Source organism: Calidris pugnax, unplaced genomic scaffold, assembly GCF_001431845.1.
Source record: "Calidris pugnax isolate Ruff unplaced genomic scaffold, ASM143184v1 scaffold199, whole genome shotgun sequence".
In the NCBI taxonomy this organism is placed as follows: domain Eukaryota; kingdom Metazoa; phylum Chordata; class Aves; order Charadriiformes; family Scolopacidae; genus Calidris; species Calidris pugnax.
Window position 1 is genome coordinate 30,377 of NW_015090970.1, and position 22,941 is coordinate 53,317.

Here is a 22,941-nt window from a genome sequence, read left to right on the forward strand (position 1 = left end):
AAAAAAAACCTAGTGTTGCATGCTTCTCGTAGAGCAATTTTCACATCCTGGGGGCTCCACGTTTGTCGCAGCAGGGCCAGGACGTGGCGGCGGCAGCAGCAGCAGCGGCGGTGGATCAGCTCCCCCCCAGGGGCTTAACGATGGGTTAATTTCTCTGTTAATTTCTCTCTTCCCTCCTGCTCCTGGCTTAAGGCAGCGCTGATTCGGCTCTTCCGCTTCCAACACAGGCACTGAGTTCTTGCAGGTGAGAGTAGGGGGACTGCGGAGGCGCAGAGGAAGGGAAAAAGGATGAGGGAGAGAGAGAGAGATGGACACAAACCCCAGCCTCGGGAGACACCACTGTCCTTTGATTCCCAGGAGAGAGGGAGTAGCAGCAAAAAAAAAAAAAAAAAAAAAAAAAAAAAAAAAAAAAAAAAAGAAAAAAAAAAAAAAAAAAAAAAAAAAAAAAAGAATAAAAAAAAAAAGCATTAACAGCCAGGCCGGAGGAGAGGAAGAGGAGGAGCAGCTTGGAAAAGTGAAAGAAGGTGGCACTGTCCAAAGGGAAGGTGCCCTCCGCCTTCCCCCTGGCTTGAGGAGGGGGGACACCCAGGGGGGCACTCGGCCGTGGGTGCAATGGCTGGGGGGGGACACACACGGGGGTTGGCAGGGCACGGGAGGGGGAAAGGTAGAGCTGTCAGTGTCCGGTTTGCAGAGGCTTGTGCTCTCAGAGGTATTCTTGTAGAAAGTGCAGCAGCGTGATTTCATAGTGCTCTCCTGACTCGGGGCACCGAATACTGTGTCTCTCGTTGGGGTAGATCTGTGCAGAAGCGGAGAAAGAGGGTGGTTAGTCTGGAGCAGCTCCCCCAACATCCACAACCCTCCCTCACATCAGCCCTTTTCCCTCAACCCAGGCTCCATCGGGACAAAGAGATGCCAGGGAATGTCGAGAGCATCCCAGAATCCCAGAATCTTCTAGGTTGGAAGGGACCTTAAAGATCATCTTGTCCAACCGTCAACCTCACTGACAAAAATAGACCCCCACACAACAAACAAGGAGCATCATCACTAAACCAGACCTCCCAGCACTACATCAACCCATCTTTTGAACACCTCCAGGGATGGGGCCTCAACCCCCTCCCTGGGCAGCCCATTCCAAGGGCTGAGAACCTTTTCAGTGAAAAAATTTTTCCTAATATCCAGCCTGAACCTCCCCTGGCACAACTTGAGGCCATTTCCTCTCGTCCTGTCACCTGTGACTTGAGAAAAGAGACCGACCCCCATCTCTCTACACCCTCCTTTCAGGGAGTTGGAGAGAGCAAGGAGGTCTCCCCTCAGCAGGGGGATGGCAGGTGCTGGCGGGTGCTGCCAGTCCCCTCGGCCACCTCCGCTGCCACCAGCCAAGGGAGACAGTGACAGTTGAGCAGAGAAGGAAAGTTCCAGGCCTGAGGGCAGGAGCCCTGTTCTCAAATGCTTTTAGATACCATCTGCCAGCAATGGAACGGCCACAGCGCCACCTCCCGGCCACCTCCCCGAGTCAAACCAGGCATCTACTGCCATCTACATTGCAGCAAGATGCGGGAGCATCTGCCTCCACCTTCTCCCGCCCCCGCAACACACAGCAGATCACTTTTTTTTCCAGATTTAAAGGACCTTCCCACTTCTCTGTTCCTCCTACCTGCAGCTGGTAAGGTTTTCCAGCCCGGATTAGCTGCGATACCAGGAAGTTGGTGTGAAAAAAGTGCACGTTTTCATCCAAAAAGCCATGGAGGATCAGCAAACGATTTGGCCTGGAGGTGAGATGAGAGACAGGATGAGGAAGCACAGAAAAAGCTCTGCAGTGGGTCCAAGCTGCTGGTCAGCAAGGCAAAACTGAGCAAGGGAGGAGCTGTTAGAACAGCATAAGGTCACAGATGCGGTCCTCAACCCCTCCCTGGCAAAGGGGACTGGGGGCAGAGTCCCCCAGTTTGCTGCAGAAGGCAACAACCAGCCCCTCTAAGTTAAACAGGATCAGAATCCATCCATTCTGCTGGGATTCATTCAGTAGAGCCACAACTGGTGGCACTGAGGAGGACCCAGGAGAGGGTTTTTTAGGGGATCCCTCAAGCCCTCAGTACTCACTCATTGGGAAGCTTTTCTACGTGTAACGCCACGGAGCCGGCCTCGTAGCCCTGCTGGTTGTTCTCGGGGATGTCCATGTACCGCTCGGTGTACCCGGTGTCATACGCCATCCAGACCGTCACCGGAGCACCTGCTATAGCAATCTGTCAAACAGATAGGTGGCAGGAGACAGCCTCAATTAGCACATGCTAAAGAGTTCAAGTCTTCCTGAAGAGGAAGGAAAAAACAGGCTCTGGACTGCTCTGTCACTCAGATCAGGATTCTTCCACAGCAAACCCACATAAACCCCAGGTTCCTCCTCCTGCTGTTCCCATTATAGTCACAATGGGGCAAATTCCTGCATAACAGCACCAAAAGCTTCCCCTTTTCACTGAATTTCACTGAATTTCACTGAATTTCACTGAATTTCACTGAATTTCACTGAATTTCACTGAATTTCACTGAATTTCACTGAATTTCACTGAATTTCACTGAATTTCACTGAATTTCACTGAATTTCACTGAATTTCACTGAATTTCACTGAATTTCACTGAATTTCACTGAATTTCACTGAATTTCACTGAATTTCACTGAATTTCACTGAATTTCACTGAATTTCACTGAATTTCACTTGTCAGCATTGATAAGGTCTCCCCTCAGCCTTCTCTTCTCCAGAATCCTTTGGAGGAGGATTTGTGGAATGATCCAGAAGCTGCTGCACTGGGGACTTGGGAAGGGGATTAGCTCACTGGATGCTTGGCTAAGTCCTTCACTGGCAGCCACTGGGGAACGACCCCATCCCCACCAAGCCTCAGACAGGGAAGATCTGACAGAACGCAGGAGCTACCAGCAGGACCAAGGGACACTTCCACCCGGCCATCAGAAACATTGAGCAAAAAAAAGCCAACTCCAGACACCCAGAGTTACAGAAGCTGAGAGTTACGTGTCCCAAAAGGACAGCCCCACGTCCAGACTCACCTTGAAGACGTTGGGTTTACAGATGAGACCCATGAGGGAGAGGAACCCCCCGTAGGACCAGCCGTGGATGGCCACCCGACTCAAGTCGATGAACCCGTATTTTTCTGCTACATAATGTAAACCTTCCACCTGGTCCTCTATCTCCACCTGACCCTAAAAGGCAACACGGAAGCTCAAATTAGCAGCTTTCTAAAAAAATCTAGAAAATTGAGATAGAAAAGACCGGAGCAACTCCTACAGGAAACACGCAGCCAGGCAGCCTTCGAAAGACAAACGAGCAGAGATTCATCAATAAAAGCAGAACATTACCATTTGGTTTTTCAGGGCCCCTTCAAATTTGAGTCCTCGCTGGCAGGAGCCCCGTCCATCGATCACCACCACAGCGTAGCCTAGGGACGCCAGCGTGTTGAGCCGTAAGTACTTGATTCCTTTGAAGGAGTTATTCACTAGCTGCACCTGCAGGAGGAGGGAAGAAGAGGTTCAGAGCCAAGCAGCTGCCTTCCAGTACCTTCCTCTGTCTGTCCCACTGTGTAGGGCCCTGAGCTGGACCACAGCCACTAACTGTGCCAGCAGAGCCATGCAAATCAGACTAAATGCTGGAAAAAAAAAAATCATCTGAGGTTTGAAGCAGAGGTCAGAACAGAGGTCCAGTGCTCGTTGCTAACCAAAGTGAAAGTCCTGATGATGAGCAAGCTACACAGAGCTCTGCCCTGGGCAGCAATCCCACGCCTGCCTGACACAAGAAATTAAATCTGGATTATTACCTGAGGGCCTCCGTACACAAAGAGCACCGTGGGATGCTTCTTCCCAGGCTGGACATCGTGAGGTTTGTAGACCATCCCGTAGAGCTCAACATCCGACTGGGTGCGGAAGTGGAAGATCTCAGGTGGGATGTAATCTGGGGGACAACCTGCAGAAGGAAGGTCAGACACCAGTGATGCAGCAACAAGAGCAAATGCAGGGTTCTGCACCTGGGCCGGAACAATCCTCGCCACCAATACAAACTGGGGGGTGAGGGATTGGAAAGCAGCCCTGAGGAAAGGGACTTGGGGGTTCTGGTGGATGAGAAGCTGGACATGAGCAGGCAGTGGGCAGCTGCAGCCCAGAAGGCCAATCCCATCCTGGGCTGCATCAAAAGCTGCGTTGCCAGCAGGTCCAGGGAGGTGATTCTGCCACTTTACTCTGCTCTGGTGAGACCTCACCTGGAGTATTGTGTGCAGGTCTGGAGCCCTCAATGTAAGAAGGACATGGACCTGATGGAGATTTAGACTGGAGATGAGGAGAGGGTTCTTCACTGTGAGGGTGGTGGAGCACTGGAACAGGTTGCCCAGGGAGGTGGTTGAGGCCCCTTCCCTGGAGATATTCAAGGTGAGGCTCGATGAGGCCCTGGGCAACCTGGTCTAGTTGGGGGTGTCCCTGCTGACTGTGGGGGGGTCGGACTAGATGACCTTTGGAGGTCCCTTCTGGCCTGGGCAATTCTATGATTCTATGAACTGCCAGCAGCCTCTGCCTCCTGCCCCACCTGAACAACCTCATTCCGTTCAAAATTGGCCCCAGTCAGGTCTCCTTCAACATCAAACTATTCCAAGCCTCAGCAACGCCTCTCAGAGAAGGCTCTTGCTGGGAAATGATGGCCTCTATCTGCCCACCCAGGGCAACAGGCCACACAAAGGCTGAAGGGATCACACAAGAACATGTCACCTGCTGGGTACCCTCACACGAGGCAGGCTGTGCCACACCAGCCAGACGTGGAAGGGAAAGAACAGGGAGGGGTGAAATGGAAAAAGCATTTGTAGGAGGGGTTCAGGCGCTGCTATGAGCTCCATCTAACTCTTTATAGCCTACAGCCTTAGAACGAAGCAGCCACTGCATCCCAGATACTTGCCCCTTCCCTCTTCAGACAAATCATGAATAAAGAAACACCTAAAGCCACAGCCATCCAAGCCCTGCACCCTGGAGCGCCGCTTTCGCTCAAAGCATGAAACAGTATAATCTTAAAAGCCCATATATACCATTTCCTGGATGAGCTACCTGCTAACGAGATCTGCCCCCTAAGATAACACAGGTCATTTTCCCTTTTACCCTTTGCCAGGAAGGGTAAGATCATCTTAAAAACCCATATACCATTTCCTGGATGAGCTGCCCGCTAAGATAACACAGGTCACTTTCCCTTTTACCCTTTGCCAGGAAGGGTAATGATAGGACAAGGGGAAACGGTTTTAAATTGGAAGAGAAAAGATTCAGATTAGATCTCAGGAAGAAATTTTTTACTATGAGGGTGGTGAGACACTGGAACAGGTTGCCCAGAGAAGCTGTGGCTGCCCCATCCCTGGAGGGGTTCAAGGCCAGGCTGGATGGGGCCTTGAGCAACCTGCTCTAGTGGGAGGTGTCCCTGCCCAGGGCAGGGGGGTTGGAACTCGATGATCTTTGAGGTCCCTTCCAACCCAAACCATTCTATGATTCTATTCTATGATTTTCCCCTCAGAGGGAAGTTACTTGGGCCACTTCCCTCTGCATCACCTTTGGTTCCCGTTAGTGGGAAGAGCATCACAGACAAAATCTAGCCCTGGCACGTGCCACGGCACTTACTGGCTGCCTCCATCATGCTGGCCCAAAACTTGGGCTGCTTGTGGAGCGGGTCATCATCAGAGCCACTGAGCTTGTAGACGTGGACGCAGGGCGGAGTGCTCACGCTGCTGTAGTGGCTGATGAACATGTCAAAGTTCTACAGAGGGGAGAGAGAGAGAGAAGAGTTAGTGGAGCAAGGGCTTTCATTTCCCACATCTAATCTCCTCCACACAGTTCTCAGATAAAAGTTCCCACATCTCAAGCAACCAAGACAAAGAAGAAGCCCTCAGGACTCGTTACTGGTAATGATTCATTACCATTCCCAGTTAGGATCCCTGTCAGTCAGGAGATGAGTCTTGTATCCAGGAAACAACCAACCTGGCTCATGGAACAGCTGTGGGAGAAGCCCGGTGTGGTGAGGCGCACGATTTCTCCAGGAGACTCATAGCTGACTACGTAGAGGTGGTGCTCCAAGGGGGTGTCCTTCGTGCCTTGGAAATACACCAGTTTCGTAGCCTCGTTGACCCAGATCTATGTGGAGAAGAGAGGGCTCAGAGACAGGAGGACAACAACTACTGCTCCTTTGCTGGTTCCAACAGCCTGGCCCCAAGCAGAGCGAGTTGAAAACACAAACAGACCATGAGGGGCTGCTCCCAGCATCAGGGACCCCACACACCACCTGCTGATACCACAGGCTGGAGAACACACACAGCACGTATGGAAAACCCCACACAGTCCAGTGAAGTAACAAAAAGCAGTCACTCAGCCTCTTTTTTTTTTTTTTTTTTCAAGAGACCCAAAGCATTTGTGTACAAATGGAGAACAAAAAGTTGGGCTCTGTTCCCCAGAGGTGAAGATTCTGCGCTTAAATATAGCGTCTTCCCGTAGAATGTCTGGATTATAAGGGTAAATATGTATTTTTTCCAGCAATCCTGATAATGAATTCCCATCTGTGGAAAGATCCTTCTAATAGCTCTAACAGCACCAAACTTCAAGCCACATTAAAATACATTTTTAATGTCCAGATAAAGCCATCTCTAAAAACCTCCTCAGCCAGCCAGGAATAGAGACTACAGCTTTTAAATGCCACATTGATCCAGCAACAGTAACCGAACTGTTTTCCACCTTACACTTTCCAAATGCTGAAGCCCAAATGCTATTTCTGGCTAACCCACAGTTTGAAGACCACGGTGGACAGCAAAGGGAACAAAATATCCAACTCAATTGGCCAGGAAAAACCGGGCAGAGCCCTGTGGAGCAACAAATGCATCAAAATAATTGCCGCTAACACAATTTTAGCCATAACACATGCAGGGAAGAGCTGTGGCCAAAATCAACAGCATGTACAGTGAGAATCCACATGGGGAGGGCCAGCAGGTTAATTGCAGATTGAGGAAAAGCAGCAGAAACCAAACACATGGAGCTGCAGGCCTTTTTAAAAGCGAGAAGTGAAAATCCAGATTAATTGGAAATGAACAGACGAGGTCTTTATTTTGACAGAAATCACCTGGGAGCATTAAAGATCAGACTCCGAGTTAATTCCTGAAGCAAAAATGGAACTAGGTTTCTACAAGATTAATAAAAATTCATTTCTGGCTATTCCACAACCAATAACAGATACAGTTTCTCCATATTCTAAAATTGCTTTAGGCTCCCTAGCTGCCTTCTTCCTAAAGGCTCTGCTGAGGAATCAGCTGGAGACCAAGAGTTCGCTCTAAGCACTGGACATAATTCCAGTTCACCAGTACTCATTGGGGTTAAAATGCTTCGGCAAAAGGCAGCAATCCCAAGCTTCTCCACAAAATAGTTCTTTGTTGCTCTTGAACCTCAGACTCGTGTCCTTTTTTATGGCCTGACTCACTCAGGGGGTTTACCTAAGGAGCGATCTGAGGGCTGATTAAAAAGGCAATCAGTTCAATGTGCACTGGAGTACAGCACTTCTGGGGAAAGCCGAGGCAGCAATAAAAAGAGAAACAAAATGAAGCTTAAGTAGTTCTAGCTGGTCCCAGGCGTAACGGAGGGCGTAGGCCAGGCCTGTGGGCAGACAATGCAGAGCTCTACCACTGCAAAAGAAAATAAAAATAACCACTACCTTCGATCCGTGCCTCGCCAACACCTCCCATTCCCCACCAGTCAGGGCAATCTCCTCTTTGATGGGACATTTGAAATCATCTAGAAGAAAGAAAATAAGAGTAAGTCACCGTCTTCCCCAAAAGACAGGAGAAGCAAATAGGAGAGGGAGCTCCCAGAGCTGGAACGCTGATAAAATGCAGCTCTTACCCTCGCTGTGGACAAATGGCTGTGACCAGTTGTAGCTGCCCTGCTTTAGGACTGCTGTGACTCTGTACAGGTGACAGAAACCTGTTTTGCATTCGTTGGCTCGGATAAAGCAGAGTTCTTCCTCCTCTCCCTCCGGTTGGATGAAAGGATAGAAGATATCGTGAACCTGTCACATGAGGCAAAAGACCCACACGTGATTTCTGGGAGACAGCAGAGACACAGCCAAGGGAGTCAGTGCTAAATCACTGGGCTTTCAAAGGAGGGCAGAGGGGAGAAATATCTCAGATGAGCAGCTAAAAAAGCCATTTCATGCTTTCCTATCACCACAGAGAAACTCTGGGGCCACGTAGGAGACCACGTGCTCTGGGCTTTCCATGGCTACCACCAAAACCAGCACCAGTTTGCCTCCGAGCTTGACATTTCAGCTCTGGGAGTGCCACAAGGTGGTTACTGTTCCAACACCTCAGGAATGCCACAGTGTGACTCCAGGCCCCTTTGTCACTTCAGTACCAAGACGCTTCATCTCAGAGGCTGAAGTTTATTCCCTGTCCCCTATGTCCATTCCCTACCTAAAGAGGTACAACAAATTCCAGGGATTAGGGTGGTTACGCCTCAAAAAGCCATTTATTCTTGTAATAAAATACCCCCAAAAGAATGACAGTGTTACATCTGAAAGTGTCAGTATCTGAAGGGCCTGTGTTCACCAAAAATGTTAAGTGTTAGCAAGAATTAAATGAACAGCTCCAACTGCAAGGAGATGGCAGGATCCTCATCTCCTCCAGTGCTGATTGCATGAAAACCCTTCTCATGACTTCATCAAACCCCCTGAATTAACCCCAAATCTGGCACTGCTGAATAGCAAAGCAGTCTGCTGGAACACGGACTGAACTGGACACACAGCCAACACAAAACTGGTTAACTGTGGGGGAGGAAGGGGCAGCCTGTGTTCTCCTCCCAGCCCCGAGCCTCTTACATTTATCCACACATCAGTGGTTTCTTCATAGATCACAAATGGCTGGACATTTTCTGGCACAGTTTTGGCAAATTCAGCACGCTGCTCCTCATTTTCTGGGACTGGAATGAAGAGTGCTGGAGGCAGAAGGATTAGCTGCAGCCGCTGCTGAGGTCTGTCTAGGAACATAGCCCAGGCACTGGGGAAAGAAGTTGGAGGTGAATGTCAGTACCACAAAATAGATGTCCCTTTCGAACACTCGAGCCTTCCCCTGCCCCCTCCCGGCTGGCAGAAAGGATTTGGGCATCTGAATGCAAAGCTTTTCTCATCATTGCTGCTTTCTAATCTCCTGGAAGCTTTGCCAACAGACCCGTTACTGCCAGAACATCTCTGGTATTTCACAGGGGTATGGCTCAGGCAAGACGTCTGAGGGGTTCACCAGTGTCTGTTCCAAGGGAGCACCATGAACAGAACCCTGTCCCTAAGAGAGCACAGCTCTTCCCTGGGCAGCCCCTCCATCAGGAACCACTGTTCATTTTCTAGCAGGCTCCTAATCAGCTAAAACGATCACTCTTAAAGCAATCCACTTGTAGCTTCCTCACTGCACGCTGCAGAGGAAGGCCCAGAGCTAACACAACTGCCAAGAGAAGGAGTCGCTGCTCTTTCAGCCTTGTCCCTCTCCAAGGAGGGCCACTTGAAGTGGTGCTGCACTGCTGGCCTCACACCGTAACACATCGTAGAATCATAGAGTGATTCGAGTTGGAAGGGACCTTAAAGCCCACCCAGTGCCATCCCCTGCCCTGGGCAGGGACACCTCCCGCCAGACCACGTTGCTCTAAGCCCCCTCCAACCTGGCCTTGAACCCCTCCAGGGATGGGGCAGCCACAGCTTCTCTGGGCAACCTGGGCCAGGCTCTCAAGTGAAAATTTCCTTACTAATATCTCATTTCAGCCTCCCCCCTTTCAGTGTCAAACCCTTCCCCCTTGTCCTAGGGCTCCCCTCCCTGATCAAAAGTCCCTCCCCAGCTTTCCTGGAGCCCCCTGAGAGACTGGAAGGGACTCTAAGGTCTCCCCGGAGCCTTCTCTTCTCCAGGCTGAACTCCCCAACTCTCTCAGCCCCCCCTCCCAGCAGAGGGGCTCCAGCCCTCCCAGCATCTCCATGGCCTCATCTGGTCCCACTCCAACACCTCCATGTCCTTCCTGTGCTGAGGACTCCAAAGCTGGACACAGTTCTCCAGGTGGGGTCTCCCCAGAGCGGAGCAGAGGGGCAGAATCACCTCCCTTGCCCTGGTGGCCACACTTCTTTTGATGCAGCCCACGATGCTGCTGCCTTTCCGGGCTGCCAGTGCACACTGCCAAGCACACATGACCAGCCACCACTGCACAGTGTGGCCAACCCAAGGCCTGGAAGCTCATCAAGGGAAGTTTCATCATGAAACAGATTTTCAGAAGATCCGGTTGTCCCCAGGATGCCAGTGACTGTGGATTTCCTGAACTGACGCGTTCAGCACATTTAGATAAGCTCTAGTGCAGAATGTAAGAATCCCCTCTGGGATTACCTTCTGTAAAGCTGTATGAGTTTACTTTCCAGAGCAGAAAATTTATGAACATAGAATCATAAAATTGTCTACGTTGGAAGGTGGAAGGGACCTTTAAGACCATCTAGTCCAACCATCAAGCTAACTCTGACGAAAACCATCACTAACCCATGTCACTAAGCACTATGTCAATCTGCCACAACCCTGGGCAGCCCTTTCCAATTCTTAATAACCCTTTCAGTGTCAAAATTTTTTCCTAATACCCAATCTGAACCTCCCCTGGCACAAATTGAGGCCATGAGTTACAGAGTGAGATCTTCAACGACAGCTAAGTCACCTTAACTTGATCTGGAGAGAAACCAGTTAACAGTCAAGCAAGATTTGAGGGGGAAAAAATTAAAAGCTTTACAATTTCAAACCAATCAGGTTGGTGGGAATTCTGTAACTCTTCAGGCAAGGCTGTGGATCGTGTTTGGAATGATAGTGAGCTCTGGGAGCACACCAGCCCCAGGGCAATCTTGCCCTTGTACCCACAAAGGGCTGAGCACCACACAAACCACCCACGTTCCCAGGATAATTTAGCACTGATCAAACTGGATCAATGGACAATGATAAACCTGCTTATACTGCACTCTCCTTTCCAGCAGGAAGCGTATTGTACTTGTGTTAAACATCTTCAACTCCAAAGAATTCCCTAGGTCTGCCCGCTCAATATATCAACGTCATTTAACTTTGTGGTTGTGACTTAAACCCCACAGCTTGTCACTCTGGCCTACATGCCATTAATTCCTATATTTAGGATGTTATAACACTGAAGAGGCCAAATATTAACATGCCATTTCTGGCACTCATGACTTTAACACTCAGGTAATAACAGCACCACAAGGCACATGAAGGGCTTGCAACACTTCAGCCGGGGAAGCCCTCAGGGCATTAGTTTGGAAGAAAAACTTATGTACTATTTGCCATCTCGGGTCCATCCAGCGCGGGCAATGTACTCCACCGTCGGAAACAAGGCAGCAAATGGTTGCACCAGCTCCTTGTCCTGAGCACACACGATCTGCAGCAAAAGAAGGTCCAATATCAGATCAGACTGCTCCCAGAACCTCCTCCCAGGGGAGCTCGGTGGAATAGGAGAATATAGAAGTTTAACTATGGGCATCAGCAAGGGTCGGGCCAGGAGAAGCAAGCCCTGCTACAAATGGCAGGAAGAGAAGGGAAAAACAAGCTTCAAAGCAAAACGATTTTGGCATTGGGCCACAGAGAAGGACAGAGCCAGGGACTGGAGCCCAGGATTAGATGGGGCTTCAACTCTCCTGCTCCGCTATCGACAACGTGATACATCAGGCTACCCCTGCTCCTCGCTCCCCTCCCCTCTCCCAGCTGCCTCTCCACCAGAACGATACTCTTCAGCATTTTAAAGATTTTTCTGCTTCTTGGATAAGCATGTTATAGAACTGGGTGTTATCAGAGGATGATAACACAGGCTTACACTATCTACGATGTCTTAGTGACCTTCTCTTAATTCTAGGGAGCTTCAGAAGCCGCCAACCCTCCTGTGCAATATCCCATTCTGGGTTGTTATCACTTACCTTACCCTTGCTGTCTGTTTTAAATTCTGCCAGTTTTAACGTAATCTTGGGGTTTTTGCTGCCTGCAGAGGAGTGAGAGAATATCAAGATGACCCATCTGAAACACCCCACAACACAACTTCTAGATTAGAACTGACTCTGGTCCTGCTAAAAGGGTGCTGCGTGAATGTACAAATATCAAGTTGTGTATTCAGGCAGACATCACCATAATTGCAAGAGTAATTAGGGGTATGGAAAAAGTTTGTTTTCTCCTTGCTTAGTTGGCTGTGCATGTTCTCAGGAGGGAGAAGAAAGATGGTATTTAAAATGTATTCCACGATACGCCACCAGATATATTCCATTTTCTCGGCAATCCTTTCCTTTAAGCTGAACTTTAAATCCCATTCCTTTCTTGCAGTAGATTTTGGGCTCTGAGACTCAATTAGGCCTCAACATTTACAACCAGCTTCTACATGGCAGTAAGTACCCAGATTAATCACGCCAAGTTTAGAGCCCAAATTCCACTGCTGCCACCAGCAAGAGTCAAGAGTTGCATCAGCAGCCCCTCGGTATTTCCCTTACCTGTCCTGGGGTACCGATAGGAGTCTGTTTTTCTCTCCTCCAAGGCAGGTGAAGGAACATGAATTATCTCCACCTCTGACTCATCCACTTCCTCATACAAGATCCACAGTGTTTTTAAATCCTCCGAACCTGGGAAGAGAGAGGAAGGGGGTTTGCTGTGGTGTTTTCCAGCTGTTTCTGACTCGCCTGGAGCGCAGCAGCAGCAGCAGCAGCACTCTGGTGCAGGGTGTACACCTCCTGCGCAGCCACATCTCACAGACACCACCTGCAAACACTCCTTGCAGCACAATTCCAACCCCTCCGTGTTTTGTTCCTTCAGGTGGCCTCCCCAGACACAGACCAAAGGAAAACCCTGCTCAAAATCCCAGTCACAGCGGGGACCGGCAGCAGTTACAGCATCAGAACCTTCTAAGCAGGACACTGACCTTCTGTGGAAGCTGTGGGACACCACCAATAGCCTGTGAACCGGTCAAACTCCTCCTGAATGACAAAAGTGGCCACACCAGCAGACTTGGGGTCATCAAGAACATTGGATAAGCCTGGAAAGGAACAAAGAAGAGACTGCGTTAAGATCTCCTTGGAAAAAGGTGATCCAAAAGAAGAACGTGCTTGTAAGAAATAAGCCATGAAGACACAAGCCCTTCCAGCCCGAAATTGTCAGAAAGAATTTCGTTTGAAATGTGGCAAGAAGCAGCAGTTACCTTTATGGCAGTACGTCATCCGCTTCTCCTCTCCTGTCTCTATATTTGCTACCCACAGATCGTTGTTATTAATGAATGAAAAGAAGGCAGGGTCAGCAGGGCAGATCTTGGGGTCCATTCGTGGCCCTGTGCACTGAGTCTTGATCTCCAGAGGCTTCATTGGAGACACCTACAGCAACAGACACAGATAGATCAGCTCCAGCTTCACACTTAAAGGTCTAAGCCACAGATACAGTGCAGCCTACGAAATGATGGCAAACATAGCCCTGGCAGAAAAAAAAAATAGCCATAAGCAAACAGATGCAGATGCGCAGCCACCTCCAACCAAAACCATTCAGACTGTTTCAGGTGATCTTCAGAAAATCAGACTTACCATGAAACCATTCTTGCCCCCATCTCGACAGTGGAAGAGGCTGTTGCTGGCCTGGAAGAGGAAGAGGCCGCTCTCGCTGTGGAAATCGTACGACGTTATACCGAAGACACCAAGTCGCTTGCGTTCCCTCAAGAGCTCCTCTTCTCTAGAATACATCCCGTGGTGAGGGGTTGCCTAGGATTGAAGGAAAGGAAAATCTGAAAGAATCTGCAAGGAAAGAAACGTTCACAGAACAGGAATGCTCCAAGACTGGCACCAGTTAGTCTGTGAATGTCCAAAACACAATATACCAGCCCAAAACTATCACTGGTATGACCATAGAGGTCCATAACGGCTGTACTTTAGGCCACAAGGGTGGCCCAGGGGGACTAAACCAACTTCAGGCCCCAAAGTCCCCTCTACATAAAAGGGAAAAACTGTGAATCTGTCATTTCTGCAGTTGGTGCTTCAGCATGAACTGAGGACAGCTGCGCTTGCTCTGCTTATGCAAATCAGATGTAACCAATTAGCTTAATGACGTTATCTACAGCCTTCACAAACAGTTTCCATGTCAGACACTGCAAACAAAAGCTCTTCCGGGGATCTTGAATTACCCTGAAGGGGACCTGCATTCCAAACGGGGTCACGACAGCTAAATTCTTTTCCACTGGGAACCTTCCTAGTAGGGAAGACAGACAAACCCCCTCCACTCCCTTCTTCCTCAGTGCTGACAGTGACAAAGGACATTAAGATACTAAATCCAGGGTCTTACACGCTGCCACGCTGTTCTCTCCGCTGTTTAGAGGAACAGGACCCACTGCACCAGCCCCACAGCATCACCCAGTTCTCCCAAGCCCTGTCAAACCAGGCTCCTCACACTTGGGCTTACCTGAAAGTGATCCAGCATCTGTTTCCATGACAAGAGTAGCAAGGCCTCCTTCCGTACCTTTTTGGGAATCTCTGAGTAAAGAAGGGAATTCTCTCGGCTACCATATGGCATTCCTATTAGGAGGACAAAAGCATCATCCTACTTAAGATTAGCGAGCCAGGATAAAAAAGACCAAGAGCAAATTGAAAAATAAGTCTGATAACGGAGGGGTTGGGGCTTCCAGAGGCTTCTGTCAGCTCAGTTCAACAGCAGAAAAATATCTGAATTACTTCAATTTAGCTATTCATTTATTTGGAAATTTCCCTGTGTAAGATTTAACATTAACCAACCTTTTTGGAATTAGTTCCATCCAACTTTCCTCTCCGTGGACTGTTCAGCCCACGCCCTAGATGCACTCTGACAACGCCACTCCCTGACTGGGTGACTCAACGTTACTCCCCACATCACCCAGCCAGAACTTTGCTACAGGGACCTCGTTGAGGCCAAAGCACCAGCCTGCACGAGGGGAAGAAAAAGCCTGGAAGCTCTAGAGAGCCCATTCAGATGTGAAACAGTCTATTACACAGTCAAAAAGACCTTGCCATTTTATCCACAAGCCTTTGACTGTGGTTATCAAAATCGGCTACTGGCCTTCATCCAATTTCCAAAACAACCACGAAAAAGAAAATAGCCTGACATGGGATTTTGGCACTTTCAACAAAATCAAAGACCGTGAACTTGCCCTCTAGATTTGCTGTAGAGACTCCCTAGATGAGAATTTTGCACAGGGAAACGTGCCCTGGTTGTCTACTCCGACCACGTCCCGGGCAGAACAAAAAGGTTTCTGGGCCAGTTAAGCCAGCAGTACAGTTACTTAAAATTAAAACTGAAATATTAATAAGTGCTCAGGAAGCAAAGCAATATGTGAGCATATAATTCTCAGAGATACAGAAACACCAAAGTGCTGAGCATGTGGTGTTTAATATAAGCAGCATCTGCCATGATACAACATAAAATTCTATGGGGACAGCCCAGGAATGATTTAAGATGTCCAAACAGAAAAAAAATGCAGATAGGAACAAATTAGTATGTATATGCACATTTGACACTCATGCAAGTGTGACCTGGGCTTCCTTTCTCCTCATTATATTAGTACTTTCTACAATGACCTCAGGCTGACTACAATCAATCAAGCATTTCCAAGAAAAATCTTGCCTTCCTTCCCAAAAGACATTATACTTTCCTCAGAAGTGAAGGAAAGTATTGAACTTCTATGCAAAGTTCTTCAGAATTCTTTATCCTATACGGTCACTACCAGTATTCACATAAAAACTTGAAAGTGTTATTTAATGTTGGGTCAGTAATACAACGCTGGTGTTAGAACCCATTTCAGCAGTTCATAAGTGTCTGAGTGTTTAACAGCACTTGGTATCAACTCAAAAGATGCTCATAATGGAAAAAAAAAGATGATTAGGGATGCCTGAGAAGAGGTTTTCTGGTATTACCCGACGGATACTGATCTTACATGATGGATCAATCCACTCTATGCCCTGTATATTACTTTACAGAAAAAAAAACACTGAGAAAACAGTGGTGTATCTCCATTCCTGGCTCTGGCTCCCATCACACACCCGTGCAGGACACCAACCAGCCGGGTGTTGTCATTTCATACAGCAGAAGAACATGAAAAATTTTTTAAATGAGCCACTTAGACCTTTAGTTCTTTAGTCATTTAGATTAAAAAAACTGCTTCAAAGTCAACTCGGCCTTGAAACACACTCAGCTTTAAATCAGGTCTCGCTGCTCAGACTCAACAAGAAAAATATGCTCACTCTGGATACTGCCCTTTCCAGTAGCCCTTGTGTCACAGGAGTGTAGGAGGAACTATAACAAATCAAGTCGTTGGCACACAGGAGCTGCTTAATGCCAAAACAAATCAGTCCCTCAAATCCAGCATCCTCCGTCCTACAGTGACCTACACTCAACGGCTCCAAAAAGGAAAAAAAAATATAAATAAAAAAAGCAGGGTCACTTGAGGGAAGCAGTCGCTGCACAGAGTTGCACATCAGGCAATTTCTTTACTGGCCCCGTAACGATCGGCTCATGCCCCAAAGCGTAACAAACTCTTTATAGTCTATAAAGCTTCCCATGTTAACAACCACAAAATTATCCAGTTACTAAAATCCAACCACTCTGTCACTAATTACATTGTGGCTCCACCTATAATGAGGGACCTGTGCAACACAGCACTCTGCTGTCTCTCAGTCCTGCTGTAAGGAAGAGGGTATTTCCCTGTGAACCCCATTAATAGTTCATTCCCACCTGATCTTTTTTTTTTTTTCTTACTCTTGAAAGCATTCTACCTACATGGAACTTTAATAAAACAGGGAGACACTACCACCCCACTATTAATACCTAGAACTTGCAACATATAATTACTGACAGCAAATTTCTTGGAAAGTCAGGCTGGTTGATCAATCAATCAATCCCGTTTCTCCGAAGCTACGGAGGCACAAGATGGTGCTGAGTTTGAGGAACAAACCTTCTCTTCCCCCATCACCTGGGCTGAGCTGGGTTGCCAAAGGACACTGCATTCACACCTCTGTCACCAGGCAGGTCTGACCAGCCAGCACTTTCCCTCAGAGTTGGAAGCCTGTGGTTAACACGCTTGTCTGACACCAGAGAGGTCCGAACCTTGAGCAACGTTACTTAATCTCAGTTCCCTCCTAAATGGAGACACCTCGATCCTTTTCCTCCCTTGTTTAGACTGGAAGCTCTCCCATCACAATTCCCACCCGGCGTCCGGCGCGCTGGCTTACCCAGGTAATAGAGACGATGAGAGTGCGGGCTGGACTCTTCTGTTTTCCGGACAAACTGGAAATCATGGGGAGCTTTGTTCACTATCATGCCCGAATACTTCCTGCTGCTGTGAATAATGTCACGCAGCCCATCCCAAGAATGCTTTTGCACCTGGAATTGGGAAGGCACATCTTCCATCTCGACCACTTCGGAGCTGTCCGAGAGCGCGTCCACTGCAGTCATCCTCTCTTCCCCTTCAGAACTGGACAAAAAACTGAGGGAGGAGTTGAGGGAGAGAATTAAGCCTTAAAAATCAAGCAGGCATATTGTGTTGCTTAGAGAAAGCTCCAAGCATGCAACAAGGTTAAGAGAACAGGCACTCCTCCTTAAACTAAAGATCCCAGGATTCTCTGCACTCAAAGATTACATTTTAAACACACATTGACGTATGGAAAGGAAAAGTCCACCTCCCATCCCATATTGAGTCCTGTAAACAAATATATTGACCTCGGAACGCTCACTCTCCCAGGACCAGCTCTAGAAATAAGCTGTTAAAGGAAATCCGAGCAGCAGATCCTGGTGCAGAAAACAATCAAGCTTGACTCAAAGGAAAACCAGCCCAGGAATTTGGATGGATAAGTCATCAAAGCTATGACACACTTTGTAAAGGCACACAAACTTCTGCCCTGGAAGCCCACAAAAGCAAAGTCCCCTTCCTGCCCTACAGGAAACCCTGCTCATCACTTCGAGAGAGGATTTTAAGCCCAAGCACAGCACCTCACTTACCTGGAGAGCTACTGCAGCCAGGAGAGAAGTAGGAGAGATGGGTAAAGAGGAAGAAAACAGGGCAATGGTCTTTGCTAACAGCAAGAAGTCAGCAGGAACAGACCCTGGTCGTGTCCTGCAGAACGTGGCACTCATTCCTCTCGTGTTTCCAAGCAAGCAGTTATTGAATGAGAGTCTACAAAAACCGCCTCCACATACAACTACAACAAACATTAATTTGAGGAGAGGTGGACTACCAGACTCGCCCAAGGTCAGTGATGTCATTTATTGCAAAGCAGGAATGAGCCCTGGACCAGGGAAACCAGTTTCTGTCACCCCATTCGAGAAGCTGGATTTCCCTCCACGAGAACGTTTCAGTTGTTTTGGGGGTATCTGGAAAAACGTCACAAAGAATTGCAGCAGAACTTCATCTTACTGAAAAATTTGGCTGGAGAAGTTTGTTCCGTGGAGACAGAATCGCTACTTCTGACACAGCATCAAGAGCAAACCAGTGACTAAGGATTATACCAAAAAAGGCCTTGTCCTCAGCAGCCCCAAATTTAAATTTTCAAATGAGATGTTTCTTGAATGCTGCCTGTCATTTGGGAAGGTGACCTGCATCCTGACAGGAGAGCAGCTTCAGAGATGAAGGATTAAGCAAGAATTACACATAAACCAAATCTTGAAGATTTCGGAACCTCAGCAAGATGCACAAGTTCTTTCCCAGCAGAGAGAGTCAGGGGAAAAGAGAAGGATGATTATTTATATCAGCACAAGAAAACACTTGCCTCTGCTCGTTTTCTACCATGAGTATTTTCCTGGAGAACCCCGAGTGTTCCTTGAGGATTCCCCCATCAGCTTGCACCTTCTAACAAACTCTCTAAAAGGAAGTTCTCACCTAGTTTGACATCTTATGCAATTATGGCAAGAGATGAGCAAACCTAAAGCAAAGTACATCTGGACTTCCTTAAACTAGATGCACATGGTGCAAGGGCTGTAAATATAACCATGTCTTCAAACTGCTAAGCCCCTAAATTGTACAAAAAACTTGTGAATAATAACACAAGCACAAGCTCCTGAAATAAATCTATCTGTAGGTACTCCTGGTACCTACTGCCCAGCAGTAAATCCACGGCTTGAAAATGAGTAAGGAAAGTGTTTTCCAATCAAAGCCAGGCAGGAAGCCCAAGTGAAACCACAAAAGAGAACGTGACGGGATGTTCTAACACAGTGAGTGTGTCTGTGGCTGCTACCACCCATATCCAGGGTCTCCATTACAGCAGCTACAATCCCATCTGAAGGCAAAAGTGCTGCCCACATGTGCTGAAACACATGACAGGAAGACCATAAAACCCCTCAGAAACACATGACAGGAAGACCATAAAACCCCATAAAGTGGGTACAATCCTCTCAACCCAACCCCACTGCAGGTCAATCAGTCAATTAAAATAACCTGCCTTTGGCTCAGGACGCCTGACCCTTGGGTTACTCTCACCCAGCTGGTAAAACCATCTTAACTCAGCCTCCTGACTCCTCAGGAGGGAAAGCTGCACCTTTCAGGGCTCAAACCAGTCCCCAGATGTAATACTGGTAAGTGTCCCAAACCAAACTGGAGCCCAAAGCCCCCTCCAGACTATATTGCTGTGATTTTATGATTCACTAGTGAAAGGCACAATTCTTAGCATGGTGATTCTCACCCTGGTGATTCTGATGCTAGAACAGAGCAGAGTAGTGGGATAAGTGAAGTAATTGTCACACAAAGGTAGGTGAAAGCGTTGGGAAATACCACTATCACAGCCAGAACACGATTCTCACAAAACTTAGGTCCTGACACAATACAGAGTATAAAGAAAATCCAACTGCTACAGCCACCTCTTGGACAAAACAGCAAGTATCTGGCAACACCATAGATGTGAGTAAACGAGTATGAGGAGTAATTCAACTGAAACTGCAGAGTGAATATTGGGATTAAATTATTCAAAGGTGAGTTGGATCAAGACGTGAATTTTAGCCATGTTATTTTTAGACAGTCTTGAAACTTGGGCATCAATATAGTGCATCTGAGAGCTACACCTTCCTGGAAAAACCCTGTCCTTCGCAGTCCTCACACTGAGGCACTGATTTAGATGATTCAGTGTTGGTGCAGAAGCACTAAACCCACTCCCCAAAACATCTAGTTGTCCCTTGGAGCTCTTTTTCATGCTTTTCCTTCCCTGCCTGGCCAGGTTAGATGGGTCAGGCACCCACCAAGCCCTCCTTCAGGGAGGATGCGTCAGTCTGAAGACAACAAGCACAGCACAGGTGGGACATCAGCACAGGAAAAACATTGCAAAGCTTGGAATTGGCAGTGAGTGAAACAAGTTATCTTCCTGAGTCACTTCCTGACCCACAGATGCCGACACAGAGCTCCCTGGGCAGAATTATATACTTGGGATTCTTCAGAAACCTCATTCACTCCAAGAGGTGATTATTGCTCTGTCCCACACAACCTAAAGGTCAATAAAGGCCCAGGGAGTAACTGGGACACATACCTTCTCCAACTTCCTGCAGTCTCGTTTTCCAGACGAACCCTCTTTATCTTCTGCATTAACTATTCAGCGAGCTGGGCAGGACAGGAAACTGGGGAGGAAGAGGAAAAAAGCCAAATTCATATCACTGCAGTTTCTCCCATCATCGGAATAACGCTGTACGAAAGCATCCCCCACAGGACACAATTCCAACCGAGCGTGGAGGCACAAACAAAATCCTTGCTTTGCACTTTAGGGTTTGAATCTGTTCTGCCACCACATGCTGGATATTAACAGCCCAGAGAAATCTGACTGAAATTTCTTCACCTGAACAATGAGACTCAGTGAACTCTGTAGCCTCTCTCTTTCTTTCCTACAAAATTCTTCTTAAAATCCAAGAATTCTCAGTACCGACCCTTCCTTTCATTCCTCTCCCAAAATCCTGAAATTCTCAGAAGTGCCAGGTATTAAGAATTGAGAAAACAGAGGTCCCTACACTTAGAGGCAAGAGTCAAACAAAGGACACCATAAGGAGCCAGACAGAGGGTCAGCGGCCCCACTACCAACAGCGTCACAGTCCCACCTGGGACATAAAAGCCACATTTGTCTTCCAAGCCAGACTCTGCTGCTTCCCTCTGCCTCAGCCTGATTGATCCCACAGAGGATCCCTGGCTCACCCTCACCAGCCCATTTTCCAGGAGACTCTGAAGGCACTGCCTTCACGATCGTCCTCCCTCCCCAAGTACACTAAAGTACAAAGATCTTTGTGTCCTCTTCAAGAGAGCTCTGAATCACAGACACACCCCAGACCTGCCACTATCTCTCACCAAGGCCCCTGCTCTGCCCAAACAGCCATTTCTCATCCAAAACCACACTCACAGAGGATCAGGAGAGAAAAAGCATCACAAAGAAGCACCAGCAGTGAAGTTCTGAAACTGCAGAGGAGAGCAGAGAGGGAAGAAGCAGCAGCAGCCAGTAATTTAAGGGCAATTTTGGAGGCAAGGACGAAGGGCAACAGGAGCGATGCTCAGGAATGCTGAGTAACCTGGTCCCACCTCACAGCTGACCCTGCTTTGAGCAGGGGGTTGGACCAAGAGACTTCTGAGGTCTCTCCCAACCTTGGTTATTCGGTGATTTTAATGATTCAGAGGAACATCTGCCCCTCAGCCCACCCGCCACAGCTCCCCCAGAGAAAAGGAACAATAACATCGTCCGATGCTGAACCCAGAGAAAAAGAAACTGAACAAAACAGACAGGAGAGATCAGAAACCCGGCATGAATCATGGCCCTCGTTTGTCAGTGAGACCCCGAGGGGCCTGCTGGTGCATTCAGGAAGAGCCAAAGCCAACACGGTCACCTAGAGAAGCCCTTACAAACGTGTCCCTGTCACGGCCAGGAGCATTCATTCCTCCTTCTCCAAAAATAAAAGCAAGTGAGGGTGGAATAAACCGGTGTGTGTGTGAGGGGGGTCCCTACAGAGGGACGAGCCGTGGTGGAGGCTGCCAGGAGCCTTCATCCATCTCCGCAGCCCTGGAGAAAGCCCTGACAGGGAGCTGCTGCCCTTGCTGGAGGCTGGGGAGGGCGGGAAAGCCACGGGTTAGTGGGAGAAGGGATGGGGGGGCAGGGAGCCCACCCCCCGTGTCCCCCTCAACCTCCCTGTGCTGCTGGAGGAGGCTCTTTTCCCCTGGAAAAAGAGGAGCAGGCAGGTCCTGGCCCAAGCGGGGAGAGCAGAGGCAGCTGGGGGGGGGCAAACACCCCCCCACAGGGCGTCCCGCCCCATCACCCCATCCCGGGGGTGGGCACGTTGGGGTTGGGGGGGGGGGAAGGAGAATTGAGACTGGAAGAGGGCAAAAAAAAGGCACAAAGAGAATATCTTTCACCACCCCGACTCCCAAGAGGGCTGCTAATTCAGCATTTGTTGGCGCCGAGGGGGAGTTGTGGTGCTATTCTCAGCGTTCGCCGCGGCACCCCCCCTTGCCGCCAGAGAATGGTTGGGTCCAGGCGGCTAAGGCTGCTGAGGCAGGCCGGGGAAACTTCTATCGCCAGGCGTTGGTGGTATAGTGGTTAGCATAGCTGCCTTCCAAGCAGTTGACCCGGGTTCGATTCCCGGCCAACGCAGCGCTCCCTTTTCGTTTTTGTATTTTTTTATTTTTGCCATTTCCTGCCGATTCCAAAGCTGATTCTGAACGCGGCTGCACGCGGAGCCCGCAGCCGGGCTGCGTGTCACCCACCCGAACCCCGGCCGTCACCGGCCAGGAGCAGAACGTGATGCCGTTCCTTCTCTCCCAAGCTGGCGGCGGGGAATCGGCGGAGCCTTGAGCCGCCGGGAGACGGCGGGGAAATCAATAAAAACGAAAGGCTGGTGGGGGGGGGGGGAAGAAAAAACGGGGGGAAAAAAAAAAAA

General features: G+C 48.7%; 1 protein-coding gene and 1 non-coding gene across 3 annotated transcripts; one reads left to right on the forward strand and one right to left on the reverse strand.

The window, feature by feature from the left end:
- Positions 1-470: 470 nt before the first annotated feature.
- Positions 471-20,661, reverse strand: DPP9 (dipeptidyl-peptidase 9). Of its 2 annotated transcripts, XM_014952801.1 has the most exons (21): positions 20,562-20,661; positions 17,437-17,539; positions 17,286-17,340; positions 14,488-14,600; positions 13,620-13,793; positions 13,247-13,415; positions 12,971-13,084; positions 12,546-12,674; positions 11,985-12,046; positions 11,352-11,452; positions 8,877-9,054; positions 7,904-8,069; positions 7,716-7,795; positions 6,002-6,154; positions 5,645-5,780; positions 3,820-3,965; positions 3,365-3,511; positions 3,056-3,208; positions 2,098-2,240; positions 1,655-1,766; positions 471-796 (listed from the first exon to the last, which is right to left on the reverse strand). In XM_014952801.1, the coding sequence occupies exons 1-21, from the start codon at positions 20,615-20,617 to the stop codon at positions 704-706; spliced, it is 2,583 nt and encodes an 860-aa protein (XP_014808287.1). In that variant the 5' UTR covers positions 20,618-20,661; the 3' UTR covers positions 471-703. The 2 variants fall into 2 exon arrangements, with proteins under 2 accessions (XP_014808287.1, XP_014808286.1); XM_014952800.1 differs by having other exon boundaries at positions 17,286-17,539.
- A 1,922-nt stretch (positions 20,662-22,583) lies between these two features.
- TRNAG-UCC lies at positions 22,584-22,655 on the forward strand. The gene has a single exon. It is a non-coding gene; the product is annotated as a tRNA-Gly (tRNA).
- Positions 22,656-22,941: the final 286 nt, after the last annotated feature.

Coding starts and splice junctions, on each gene's coding strand:
- DPP9 (XM_014952800.1), bottom strand. CDS start 20,617: ATGCAGAAGATAAAGAGGGTTCGTCTGGAAAACGAGACTGCAGGAAGT. Junction 13,085..13,246: donor GATGACGTACTGCCATAAAG/GTAACTGCTGCT, acceptor GTTCCTTTCCAG/GCTTATCCAATGTTCTTGAT. Junction 1,767..2,097: donor GTAGAAAAGCTTCCCAATGA/GTGAGTACTGAG, acceptor TCTCACCTCCAG/GCCAAATCGTTTGCTGATCC.